Source organism: Hemicordylus capensis, chromosome 6, assembly GCF_027244095.1.
Source record: "Hemicordylus capensis ecotype Gifberg chromosome 6, rHemCap1.1.pri, whole genome shotgun sequence".
NCBI lineage: Eukaryota > Metazoa > Chordata > Lepidosauria > Squamata > Cordylidae > Hemicordylus > Hemicordylus capensis.
In genome coordinates, this window is record NC_069662.1 from 27,232,230 (window position 1) to 27,246,217 (window position 13,988).

The 13,988-nt window shown below is 42.0% G+C and overlaps 1 protein-coding gene across 1 annotated transcript; it reads left to right on the forward strand.

The window, feature by feature from the left end:
* Positions 1 to 231: 231 nt before the first annotated feature.
* On the forward strand, positions 232 to 12,974 carry LOC128331024 (vomeronasal type-2 receptor 26-like). The gene is made up of 5 exons (XM_053264389.1): positions 232 to 453; positions 1,978 to 2,844; positions 8,616 to 8,843; positions 11,586 to 11,712; positions 12,076 to 12,974. The coding sequence occupies exons 1-5, from the start codon at positions 232 to 234 to the stop codon at positions 12,972 to 12,974; spliced, it is 2,343 nt and encodes a 780-aa protein (XP_053120364.1).
* Positions 12,975 to 13,988: the final 1,014 nt, after the last annotated feature.

Sequence of the window (13,988 nt, forward strand, 5' to 3'; positions counted from 1 at the left end):
CAGCAGCAGCAGCAACAACAACAAAAACCACCCCCAAAACATATACATGAATATTATAATTGATTCAGGCACTGACTCAACTCTGGCAACTCATGAGTAGACCCCTGACCAGGAGGCTAGAAACCAGCCTGGCTTGGAGGTTTCTCCAGCTTGCCCTGCGCACTTTCGCAGAGCATGCTGAAACTTCAGGGGGCCACACAGACCCCCATCCCCTCAGCCCCCACTGGCTTCATGACGGAGTTGGCAGTTGTGTGGGTGGCCAATCTTTATGACAGTTACTTTAATTCAAGGCTTACTGATCAGAACACCCAGCAGCTTCTCTCCTCTCAAGACATGATTGTCCCCAACTTCAAGTGTGACAAGCAAAAACATCTGATAGCCATCATTGGAGGACATGACCATAAAATCTCCCTTCAACTGGATACTATTTTGGGCATTTACAAGATTCTACAGGTAGAATTATTGTGTGGGCTATTACACATTTAAAACAGTTAACCTTTCAACATCTCCTCGGCAGATTCACAATTTAAATTATTATTTTTTTAAGACAAGAGGCTGGAACAAGAGATAAACATAACATAAAAAGGACTATGGGGAGCATCCAAACTTAGGGTGCTATCACATTCAAACTTTTCACACATGCTGCACTTTAGGGATATATTGAGGGAGGGGTCATTGAGGGTAGCAGGTGGAATGGGGATAAGGGGAAATGTGCAAATGAGAAAGAGCCTAAATAGTTTCTAAAAGTTTGTGAACTGCTTAGGATGTCCTGTATGTTAACATCATTCTTATTCAAATCTTGGTTCCTAAGCTAAACTGGGATAAGAGAGAAAGGCAACTCCACTGAATAGGTAACTTAGGCAAAAAGAATAGTTTTTGAATATTCACCCAACAGAAAGATTCAACAACAATTGTGAACTCTTCCTTCAGTAACTGGTGGCACATCCTTGAGCAGCAATAGCTAAAACTATAACATTCCCTGTAACTTATAATCTTTCTCTCACATGGGCTTGGAGGAATTTTGGCCCATTCCTCCATACAAAGCCTATTGTCAACTAGGTGGAAACTTCAAAGCAAAGTACAGTATGGATGTGGTGAGCAAAAGAGTTATAAAAGAGTTCAAATTAAAGTTGCCTATAATTTGAACAGCCACCATTTTTTTAATAAATCAGCAGATCAGCACAATACACCTATTGGGGTGCCTTAGTACTTCCCATATGCTGTGAATTTGGTTTGTTTTCAGATAACACTGAGGGGACACATACATGGACATATGTATGGACATGATGATCTCATAAAGTTTCCTTCCCTTCAGAAAGCCGGCTAAGGATCACTTTACACACAGAGACAGGCACAGAGAGACAGAGACAGGGGCGTAGCAAGGTTGGGGTGGGCCCAGAGACAAGATTTTAAAATCCCCCCCCCCCCCCGAAGCACAGCTCATGAAGTAAAGAAATCTTAAATGAGACTGAATATTGGTAACAAAAAGCAGAGTAAAATTACTGAAGGAAGCCTGGGTGGCTGTGAGGCTGGGGGAGTTATGTGACTTTCCTCTGGGGCGGCCCCCAAGGCAGTGGGCCCCCAGACAACTGTTTCTCCTTGCCCTATTATAGTTACGCCCCTGGACATACACAGAGGAGATGAAAAGATATTTCAAGGATGTCTGATGTTTTAGGATAGAATTCAAAGAAATTGTCTTTTATCCTACCAAGAAGCTGGACATTTAAGAAACTGAACACTACACTGTGTGAGAGAAATGGGAAAAATTATGACCAGAAATGAACAGAGAGAATGACATCAATAATTAGTATAATGTGCACTTCCATGCTATACACAAGCACAATCTTGCAAATTTCTTACGAATTTCCTCCATAGAAAACACAAAATCACATTATTTACATTTGCCTATATTTGGAATTAATTGCTGTACTTTAGCATTAGTTCTGCCCTTACTTATGGACATTTCTTTTTGCTTAGATTGCCTATGTTGCATTATCTCCAATGATCAGTGTTAAAACCCAGCTCCCTTCATTTTATCGGATGGCTCCTAATGAAGCACATCAGTACAATGGGATTGTCCATCTCCTTCTGCATTTCCAGTGGATTTGGATTGGAATCATCACAGCAGACAATGATGATGGAGAAAATTTTCTGCAAATATTGATACCAATGCTTTCTAGGAATAAAATATGTACAGCTGTCATTGAAAAATACCCAGAGCCATCAGATTTTATAGAGAAAATGAGTTCAGTCGAATCTCTTCGGGCTATGGCCATTTCATTAACCAGTTCCAAAGTCAAAGTATATCTTATATATGCGGATATTGTGACCATTGCATCTTTTAAATGTTTCATCTATTTCACCACACTATCTGAAGGTATTACAGAGAATGCTTTGTACAGAGTGTGGATCATGACTGCTCATTGGGACTTCTCATCCAATGCCGTGCACAGGGCTTTGGATATACAAATCTTTGGTGGTGCCTTGTCTTTTTCAACTCACTCCAATGAAGTCTTGGGGTTCAAAGAATTCCTCCAGCTCCTACAACCTAATGTGCCCAAAGGAGATGGCTTTCTCAGAGTCTTCTGGGAAAAGGCATTCAGCTGTTTATTTTCTGAATCTAATATACACAAGGAGAGTGATGATACCTGCACTGGCGAAGAGAAGCTGGAAAGCCTGCCTGGGGCTCTGTTTGAAATGAGCATGACTGGCCAAAGCTACAGCATCTACAATGCCGTCCATGCCATAGCACATGCTCTACAAAAGATATACACATCCAGGCCAAAACCCAGAGCAATGGCTGACAGGGGTAGATGGGATCTTCAGAATCTGCAACCTTGGCAGGTAATATTTCACATCCACAGCAGCTTTCTTGCTACACCAGTTGTGCACACAATGGCTGCATTTGCACGTAACGGCAAACTGCAGATAGATAATCCTGAGGTTAATTTTTCTAACTATGAAACGCATTGCAGACATTCAATGGTTCCAAGGTAGGGGAACCCCTCCCTCTTCCTGGTATGCCGAGTCTGCATCCCAGCAAGCGCCAGAGCGGTCAGATCACCTGACTATGGGCAAGCCATCAGAACACCTGCAGGGCAGCAGCCATTAGCCATGATCCTCAAAGGGGTATGCTGAACACGATCTTGCCTTTTCAGAATGGACTGTCTGCCCTCAGCAAGGAAAGGGTATTCTAATCCCTTTAAATGGTATTTAAGCTATCAATCTGACTGCAATGGTACCACCACCCTCATAAAAGTCCCACAGCAAAACAGTCTCACACAGGCAAAATGTCTGGCAATAGGGAATGAAGAGGGGCACTATTCTTTTGTTACTCTGGAAAGGGATCATGATTTCTTCCTAGGAGGGAATATATATGAGGGAGGACAAAGGATCCTCTGATCTTGTACACTGTGACTAAGGATGCTCTTGTGATGGCAGGCCCCATATAGGCAGTCCAAGAACCCCCAAGTACACTTCTGCCCCTGTATCAGCTTGCCATGTGGGGATTAGTCATCTCATGAGAGGGCCAGTCCACTGAGGAGGACCAGAAGCTCCACAACCTTCAGTCCTCCATTGGACTGCACTCTTATGAGTTAGTCCATGCAAATTGCATTATTTCTGGTAAATAATAGAACATGTATACCATGACCTCCTCCTCTCTGGGGAAGCTTTTCATACTCCCAAGGAGTAATGGCCACTCCATGTGTCCAGGTGGGCTGACCAGGGAAACACCGGGACCAGGGATAGATCTTTACTCTCATACAAATGTAATGGATTTTTACCAGCATTGCAGCATATGCATATTAGCTGCTGTGGAGAATCACAGGAGGGGGAGCCCCAATTATCAGTTATCCCATGAAAGTGGGGTCACCGTAACAGGCAAAAACAAACATGTGAGTGTGCCAATGGATGACTGGAGTGGCAGAGGGCTTGTTTGGTCTGCTGCTTCAGAGCAGTCACCCAGACAGGAAAAGGTGTTGCTGGCATAACCATTGGCTTGCTTGTGTCAAGCAACCAGGCTGGGTGGCATCTGCTGTCTGGCCTGCATGCATGTCTCCATGGTCTTTCATTCTCATTAGAGTCAGCGTGATGTAGTGGTTAGAGTGCTGGACTAGCACCGGGGAGACCTGAGTTCAAATCCCCATTCAGCCATGATACCTGCTGGGTGACTGTGGGCCAGTCACTTCTCTCTCAGCCTAACCTACATCACAGGGTTGTTGTGAAGAGAAACTTAAGAATGTAGTAAACCGCTCTGGGCTCCCTTGGGGGAGAGTGGGATATAAATGTAATAATAATAATAATAATAATAATAATAATAATAATAATAATAATAGCAGATATGAAGCCAGAACTACACAAGACAGGCAGAATCTCCAATTCCAGTCAAATCAGAGATGTTTCTACCAAAGCATAGAAGGAGAAACTGCAAGAAACGTAGAAACACCAAATAAAGAAGAAACAGTGCAATTCTGGGGGAAATTATGGGACAATCCAATAGATTATAATAAAAAAGCAGGCTGAATGAAAGAGGTCAAAAATGTAACCAACAAATGCAAGATCTAATAATACCACCAGAATTAATAAGTGAAAGAGCAAAGAAAATTAAAAATTGGACTGCGCCAGGCGACGATGAATTGCATGGCTTTTGCCTTAAACACCTAACAAGCCTTCATAAACAACTATCAAAACAGTTCAATCACATTATGCAAGGCGGTGATATTGAACAATGGCTAACAACTAGAAAAACTCATCTCATCATGAAAGACCCAGCAAAAGGTGCAGTTCCAAGTAATTATAGACCGATAACCTGCCTGCCAACCATGTTCAAATTATTAACTGGAATAATAGCAGATGAAGTGATGCAACACTTATAAACTAACAAACAGCTTCCAGTTGAACAGAAAGGAAATTGCCCAAACACCAGAGGCACAAAAGACCAGCTGCTGATTGACAAAATGATTTTAGAACATTGCAAGAGAAGAAAAACCAATCTAAGTGTTGCATGGATTGACTACAAGAAAACCTCCGATTCATTGCTTCACACATGGATACTAAAATGTATAGAAACAACGTGTCAGCAAAAACATTCAGATATTTATTAAAAAAGCAATGAGCATGTGGAGTACACAGCTAACAATCAATGGCGAGACACTTGGACAGGTTATCATTAGAAGAGGCATTTTCCAAGGGGACTCTCTATCCCCTCTGTTGTTTGTAATCGCCATGGCCCCACTTTCACAAATACTAAACAAAACAGGCCTCGGATACCAAACATCTAAAACATCAAGTCAAATCAACCATCTGCTGTACATGGAGGATCTGAAGTTGTATGGAAAGTCCCAGTCAGAAATTGAATCACTGCTAAACATGGTCCGTATATTCAGTAGCGATATAGCAATGGAGTTTGGACTAGACAAGTGTGCTGCATTAATAATGAACAGAGGAAAAATAACAAAAACAGAAGGAATAGAACTGCCCAATGGAAGCAAGATCAAGAACCTGGAAGAGAAAGAACATTACAAATACTTGGGCATTCTCCAGGCTGATAACATCGCACACACTGAATTTAAAAGAAAAATTGGAAGTGAATACATCAGGAGAGTTAGAAAAATCCTCAAGTCCAAAGTCAATGGCGGGAACACCATACAAGCCATAAACACCTGGGCTATACCTGTTATCAGATACAGTGCAGGAATAATAGACTGGACCCAGGCAGAGCTAGAGACGATAGATCGCAAGACCAGGAAAATCATGGCCATCAATCATGCTCTGAACCCCCGCAGTGATGTCGATAGGCTATACCTCCCTCGCAGCTCAGGTGGAAGAGGAATGCTGCAAGTCCATCAAACAGTAGAGGAAGAGAAAAGAGGCCTTGAAGAATATATCAAGGACAGTGAAGAATATGCACTTAAAATGGTCAATAACGCGAAACTATTCAACACCAATGAGACAAAGCAGGCCTACAAGAAAGAACAAGTCAAGAACCGAGCAGAAAAATGGAAAAATAAGCCCCTGCATGGTCAATATTTGCACAATATAAGTGGAAAATCAGACATCACCAAGACCTGGCAATGGCTTAAGAATGGCAACTTGAATAAAGAAACAGAGGGTTTAATACTGGCTGCACAAGAACAGGCACTAAGAACAAATGCAATAAGAGCAAAAGTAGAAAAATCCACAACAAAGAGCAAGTGTTTGCTGCTTCTTTGTAAAGAACCAGATGAAACAGTGGACCACCTGATCAGCTGTTGTAAGAAGATCGCACAGACTGACTACAAACAAAGGCATGACAAGGTAGCAGGGATGATACACTGGAACATCTGCAAAAATACAAGCTACCAGTAGCCAAAAATTGGTGGGACCATAACATTGAAAAAGTGGTAGAAAATGAAGATGTAAAAATATTATGGGACTTCTGACTACAAACAGACAAACATCTGCCACACAATACACCAGATATAACTGTAGTCAAGAAGAAAGAAAAACAAGTCAAAATAATCGACATAGCAATACCAGGGGATAGCAGAATAGAAGAAAAAGAAATAGAAAAAAATCACCAAATACAAAGATCTACAAATTGAAATTGAAAGGCTGTGGCAGAAGAAGACCAAAATAATCCCAGTGGTAATTGGCGCCCTGGGTGCAGTTCCAAAAGACCTTGAAGTGCACCTAAACACCATAGGAGCCACAGAAATCACCATCAGCCAATTACAAAAAGCAGCTTTACTGGGAACAGCCTATATTCTGCGACGATATCTATAACAACAGCAACAACATTGACAATAAAATTCTGGCATCCCAGGAACTTGGGAAGGACTCGATGTCTGGATAAAACAAACCAGTCAATAACACCTGTCTGACTGTGTAAACAAGAAATAATAATACTTTGAGAGAATGGCTATCATCACCGATTATTAGTGATTCAGCCCCATTCATGTGTCTTCCAGGATGGTTCTTTTCTTGTGTAGTGCATGGGTGTCTCCGTGGCCTTTCATAGTGTAGTGCATGAGTCTACTCCAGAGCAGCATCTATCATCACCACCACCAAACAAAGAGATGCTTACTTTGATTTAGGTTCTTATTCTCTACTACAAACTGTATTATGATTGTTTATTTGATGATTGATTGGTTGATTGATTGGTTGATTAACTGATGTGCCGTCAAGTTGGTGTTGACTCTTATCGAGCACATAAATAGATTTTCTCCAGGATGATCTGACTTCAACTTGGCCTATAAGGTCTCTCAATGGTGCATTCATTGCTGTTGTAATCAAGTCCATCCACCTTGTGGATGATTGCCCTCTTCTTCTCTTTCCTTTAATTTTCCCCAGTGTTATGGATTTCTCAAGGGATCTGGGTCTTCGCATAATGTGTCCAAAGTATGATAGTTTAAGACTGGTCATTTGTGTCTCGAGTGAAAATTCTGGGTTGATTTGTTCTATGATCCATTTGTTTGTTTTCCTGGCTGTCCATGCTATCTTCAAAAGTCTTCTCCAGCACCAAAGTTCAAAAGCATCAATAAGGATCTATCCATGGCTTTTCACTCCCATGAGAGAGTGGTCCTTGGGAGAAGGCGCATTGTCACATATTATTGATGATTCTGCATGAACCCTGTGTACCCCAGGATGGTTCTTATAATGAGTAATGCCATAGAGCATGTTCTTGGGCTGGCCCTACCCCAACATCATTGTACAAAAAGTAGAGCAGAGGCATTCAAGAATTCCAGGAAGGGGCGTCCTTTTAAAGCAGACACTGGGGACAGCTGTCCTGCTGTTATATTTTCAGCAGTCTAATCAGGTTGCCAAGTTTATAGTGCCACCACAATTGTATTTGCTTGTGAATGGACTTTTTATTGATTTGTGTGTGTGACCTAAACACATAGTGCCCATCCTTCAATCCTCCCTCTTTCTCTTCCGGTTGTCAGACGGGAAACAAGAGACACAGTGGAAAGCATTTAGTTGGCAGGTATAAGAGACAAGGTCTTTTCAGTTGTGGCCTCATGGCTGTGGAATACCCTCCCAGTAGAACTTCATCAACTTCACCCAGAATAACTTCACTCAGTATAACTTCCTCCCATTAAAAAAAATGTTCTTAAAATCCACCTTTTTAGACAGGCTTATAACAGTTTGTAACGGTTTGATGGAGGCACCAGGGTAGGCAGTGAGGGGCAGTGGGATGTACCTTTACAAATCCTTAACTCAGTACCACTAGCACCTGCAAGTCCCAAGAGAAGGGGAAGCCCAACCATCATCTTGCACCAATGCGCCCCACCAATGGTGCTTTTCTGGCCTTTGCCCACACACAGCAGGCATTTATGTATAGTCACCATGCATGTGCCCATGCTAGAAGAGCACCGTAGGTGGGCCAGCCTCGTTGTGAGATGATGGGTGAGGCCCCACTCTTCACGGGTTGATGATATTTAAAGGTACCTCCTGCTGCTCCTTGCTGCCCACCCTGGTGCCACCCTCATGGCCCGCATCTGTCATATGAGTTTTAATAGGGTTTTTATTGATTCTATTCTATGCCCTCTTTTATTTGTTTTAATGTTTTAAGTTTTATGTTATATTAATATTTTTTAAAATAAAGAACTTAAAAAATACAAATTTGTGTCTAGGTACACCCTTTCCTGAGGAGCATCTCATTTAACAACAGCGCTGGGGACACCGTGGTTTATAATGAGGATGGTGAACTAGCAGCTGGATTTGATGTCATAAACTGGGTTACTTTCCCAAACCAATCTTTCCACAGAGTGAAAGTAGGAAGGATAGATCCACAGGCTTTACCAGGCCAGGAATTCACCATTAACCAGGAGGTCATCACATGGCACAGCATGCTTAATCAGGTGGAAGCTGACTACCAATATGAAATAAATGGGAAACGCAACAAAATGTTGAATACTCTCAAATTTAATACCCACTTCCAGGATATGGAATCAAGCAGGACAATTTCTCCCACGGATTTTGTCTGCTTTTTACCTACTACTATTTTAAACATTCTTTATATCCTGCCTCCACTAAACATGGTTAATACTTGTTGCTTGTTTGTTCAGTGGTTTTTGATCTCTGTTATGTTTTTAACTTACAAAATAAAGTACCTTTGCATGCCTTAGGGTTATGTATACCCAGAAACAGCATTTGCTGCTAGGATCAAGGCACTGTATTCCAAATTTTCAAAATAAGTTGAACATTTCCCCTCTCTTTGAAAATAGTCCTTTGAAAACCCAAAGTGAAGACCTATTCACTTGTCTTATATACTTGTTTGGAATCACAGAATTGTATCCCAAACGATGGCCACACTAAATGGTCATAGAGGCAAGTTTTGGGCGGTATAGAAATATTTTTTAAAAATTTAAATAAATAAATATATATATATATATATAACTAAGTGGTAGTTTTCCATTTATCAATATTTTAGGGAGACCAGTTAGAAACTGTGCTACTAACTGACAATCATATCTTGTATGTGGGCACACCAAGTTGCACAGAAATGGGAAAAGCATGGTGCTATTGCAGCAGCATTAATGTTAAGGAGTTGTGGAACAGCATTCTTCAATAGGATCGCTAGGGCTGTCTTTGAAGAGCAAAGCAGCCCCAGTGGATTGGTTATGCCAATGGAAGCCTGCCCCTGGTGGCCAGTGGTAAAACTGCCGCCCTGTAACCAGAAGGTTGCAAGTTCGATCCTGACCAAGGGCTCAAGGTTGACTCAGCCATCCATCCTTACGAGGTTGGTAAAATGAGTACCCAGAATGTTGGGGGGCAATATGCTAAATCATTGTAAACTGCTTAGAGAGCTTCCAGCTATAGAGTGGTATATAAATGTAAGTGCTATTGCTATTGCAATTGCATATTATCTTGGCCAGCCAAAAGCTTCTCATTTTAACCATTCTCCGAAAACCCTTTTCAAAGCCATGCTTTTAATGGGTTCTTTGCGGACTTGGACTCCACTGTTTCTACAGAGTCTATTAAGGTGGTGTCCCACAATCCCTCTTGCAGTATTAGATTGGATCAGTTTCAATCTGTGATGCCTGATGACATGGACAAGCTGCTTGGGGCGATGTGGCCTACCAATTGTTCTCTGGATCCTTGCCTGACTTGGCTGCTTTTATCTAGCAGGGAGATTGTTGGGGATGGCTTAGTTAATATCACTAACTCATTGCTGAGGGAGGGTAGGATGCCTCCTTGTTTGAAGGAGGCAATTATTAGACCACTTCTTAAGAAGCCTTCCCTAGATCCTTCAGTGATGGACAGTTATAGGCTGATCTCCAAACTCCCATGGTTGGGCAAAGTAATTGAGAGAGTAGTGGTTAACCAGCTTCAGTTTTGGAGGAAACCGATTATCTAGACCCATTTCAAACTGGCTTTAGAGCGGGCTATGGGGTTGAGTCTGCCTTGGTTGGTCTGATGGATGACCTTTACAAGGGAATTGACAGAGGGAGTGTGACTCTGTTGGTTCTTTTGGATCTCTCGGAAGCATTCGATACCATCGACCATGGTATCCTTCTGGATCGCCTGGGGGAATTGGGAATAGGAGGCACTGCTTTGCAGTGGTTCCGCTCCTATCTCTCAGGCAGATTCCAGATGGTGGAGCTTGGTGTCAGTTCCTCTTTAAAATGGGAGCTATTATATGGAGTCCCTCAGGGCTCCATTTTGTCACCAATGCTTTTTAATATGTACATGAAACCGCTGGCTGAGGTCATCAGGAGATTTGGTGCAGGGTCTTATCAGTATACATTATCTTGGCCAGCTAAAAGCTTCTCATTTTAACCATTCTTTGAAAACCTTCTTAAAAAACCAAACCAAACCAGTGAATTTCTTGTTTTCCCCAGGATTTCCTTTCGTTTCAGCATAGAAGAAAAGCAAATGTGCTCAGGACTGACTTCTAAATGGATTTTCCATTCTTTGCTTCCTACAGAGTACTAATGAGCTGACTTCTTAAATCTTATTTATTGACTCGTCATATTTATATACCGCCTGACATGTGTAACTCTAGGCAGTGTACACAATTAAAAACAACAAATACAAAACAGAGTAAAAACCATTAAAACACTTTCAAAGAATAAAAAGATAAAACAATTTCATAGGATTAAAACAATTAAACAGTTAAATTCAGTTAAAAGCCTGAGAAACAGGTGTCTTGAGGGTCTTCCTAAAAGCAATCAGAGATGCAGATGCCCCTTTTTTGACAGAGAGTGTATTCCAAAAGTGTGGGGCAGCAGCCACGGACAAGGGCCATTCCTGAGTTGCCACCTAATGAACCAGCGGCAACTGTAACTGGACCTCCCTAGATGGTTTTAAGAGGCGGCTGGGTTCATGACAAACATGGTGATGTTATGGGGAGGTGTTAATTTGAGGGTTCTTTATCCTCTTTGAAAAGAGTCCTTTGAAGCCCAAGTGAAGCCCTATTCACTTCTCTTTTTCACTCTTTGGGGATCTTGTTTCCATTGTCCAGCACTGAATTTACAAAACCAACTAAGTTTGGGTCCTTACCATTCTGTTATAGCCCTCCCCCCTCCCATGAGAAGGAACTTTGGTGTTACTTCCATAGAGTATTTTGTTGATAAGATGTATTTTTCTTTTCTGAATAGGTGTTGCCCCTTGCTGTGTGTAATAACAATTGCCATCCAGGTTACAGAAGAAAAACAAAAGAAGGGGAACCATTTTGTTGCTATGATTGTGTTCCTTGTCCAGATGGGGAAATTTCAGATCAGAATGGTAGGAGACATGAGAACTCTGCAGTCATTCTCCAAAAGCAGGTACACTGGTTAACAGTGGCCAGCCAAAAAGGAATCTCTTCTCCTGGCCAGTGAGAATTAAAATCAATGCACTCAGGAAGCTGTTTCAGCCTCCCTTCATCCTATGTGTGCTCTGTTTATTCCTGGCTAATGAGGAGGGGGCCTCTTCTGGCCTCCCAGCATTATATATTAAGTGTAGAAACAACAGAGTGGAAATAAAAGTGGTTTCTGGTAAAAGTAGTTGGAAATACCAAATTCTAGACACAGGTGGATATTCTGTATGTAAAACAAAAAGCAGACAGGATTGTCCATGGATTGATGTGACATATCCTTTGCCTTTCAGACTTGGATGACTGTTTCAAATGCTCAGCAGATCAATTTCCAAACAAGAACCAAGATGGGTGTCATCCAAAGCGAATACATTTCCTCTCTTTCTTGGAAGTTTTGGGGATTGTTTTGGTTGCCTTGGCTCTTTCTTTTTCTGTGATCACAGTCTTGGTGATGACTATTTTCATTAAGAACAAGAACACTCCCATTGTCAAGGCCAACAATAGAGATCTCACCTATGCTCTGCTCATCTCTCTATTCCTCTCCTTCCTCTGCTCCTTGCTATTCATTGGCCAGCCTCAGAATGTGAACTGCTACTTACGACAAACAGCTTTTGGTGTCATCTTCACAATGGCTGTTTCTTGCGTGTTGGCAAAAACCGCCACTGTGGTTCTGGCTTTCCTGGCCACTAAGCCAGGGAGCAGGATGAGGAAATGGGTTGGGAAAAGACTGGCAAACTCTATTGTTCTTGGTTGCTCCTTGATTCAAGCAAGCATTTGTACTGTATGGCTATGTACTGCTCCTCCATTCCCAGATTTGGACATGCACTCTCTGGCTGAAGAAATCATACTGGGATGCAATGAAGGCTCAGTCGCTATGTTTTATTGCGTCCTGGGGTACCTGGGATTCCTGGCTATTGTTAGCTTTGCATTGGCTTTCCTAGCCAGGAAGTTACCAGACAGTTTCAACGAAGCCAAATTTATCACTTTTAGCATGTTGCTCTTTTGCAGTGTCTGGGTGTCCTTTTTCCCATCTTATCTGAGCACCAGGGGAAAGTATACTGTGACTGTAGAGATCTTCTCCATTTTGACCTCTAGTGCTGGATTACTGGCTTTTATCTTTTCCCCCAAATGCTACATAATCATCCTGAAGCCTGGCTTGAACAGCAAGGACCAGCTAATTAGAAGAAAATAGAACCAAAGCCTTCAGTTCTAGACACTGAAACATTTAGAGTTTGAGGTGACCTTAGCTGTCTTCTAGCTCTAACCTGTGTTCAGTCCTGATGAGCAAAGGAAGGTGTTTACAACATTTTGCCATGAGGAACAATGTTCCACTGTCAATCAGCTCTTACAGTTCTTGACCTGCCCTCAGGAGTAAATGTCACTTCCTTCTTCCAAGTGACAATCCTTCAGATGTTTTAAGGCTGTCAAATTTCCTTCAAATTTTAGGGAATAGGGCATCTGCTTGCATGTAGAAGTCCCAAGTTCATTCCCTAGCAGCATGTTCAGGAGCATTTCCTATCAGCAGGCGTTACCATGGATTTACTGTGAGACTATAATGGAAGTTCAAATTTGACCAAAAAAACCACACAAAACCCCTGATTCAAAAAGTTGGGTTTTTTCACCTGAACATAAAGGCTATGCTCTAACATGCAATGAAAACCCTGAATTGTGTCTGGAGTGCTCCCTGATATCTTGCAGGGACCTTAGGGTAAATCTAGCCAATATGTGAACACACATCCTCCATTCAGGAGGAGAAGAAAGCTGAAAGCCCCGTCTGGAAATGCTCCAGGCAGAGCTGGGAAAGACTCCTGCCTGGGATCTTGGAGAGCTGCTGCCATTCAGTGCAGACAATACTGAGCTAGATGGACCAATGTTCTGGCTTGGAAAAAGGCAGCTTCCTATGTTCTTATGTTCCTATATATTTAAAGGGCTGCCTTCTTCGTGAGCATCACTGCTGACTAATATCATCTGGGGAGATCTGGAGGCAACCTAGAGCCCGGCCTTCTCGGTAGCTGCCCCAAGACTTTGGAACACATTGCCAGCTGGAATTAGATCTTCAGCATCTTCAGAAAGAACCAGAATACACACCTGTTTGGCCCAGCCTTTGGTTAGACTCGTTCTAATTCATTTAAAAATGTTTGTGTGGCTTTAAACTGTTTTGTTTTATGCTAGTTTTAATTATTGCATTTTTTAAAATTTTAAATTC

Coding starts and splice junctions, on each gene's coding strand:
- LOC128331024 (XM_053264389.1), top strand. CDS start 232: ATGACGGAGTTGGCAGTTGTGTGGGTGGCCAATCTTTATGACAGTTAC. Junction 454..1,977: donor GCATTTACAAGATTCTACAG/GTAGAATTATTG, acceptor CTTTTTGCTTAG/ATTGCCTATGTTGCATTATC. Junction 11,713..12,075: donor GGAAATTTCAGATCAGAATG/GTAGGAGACATG, acceptor TTTGCCTTTCAG/ACTTGGATGACTGTTTCAAA.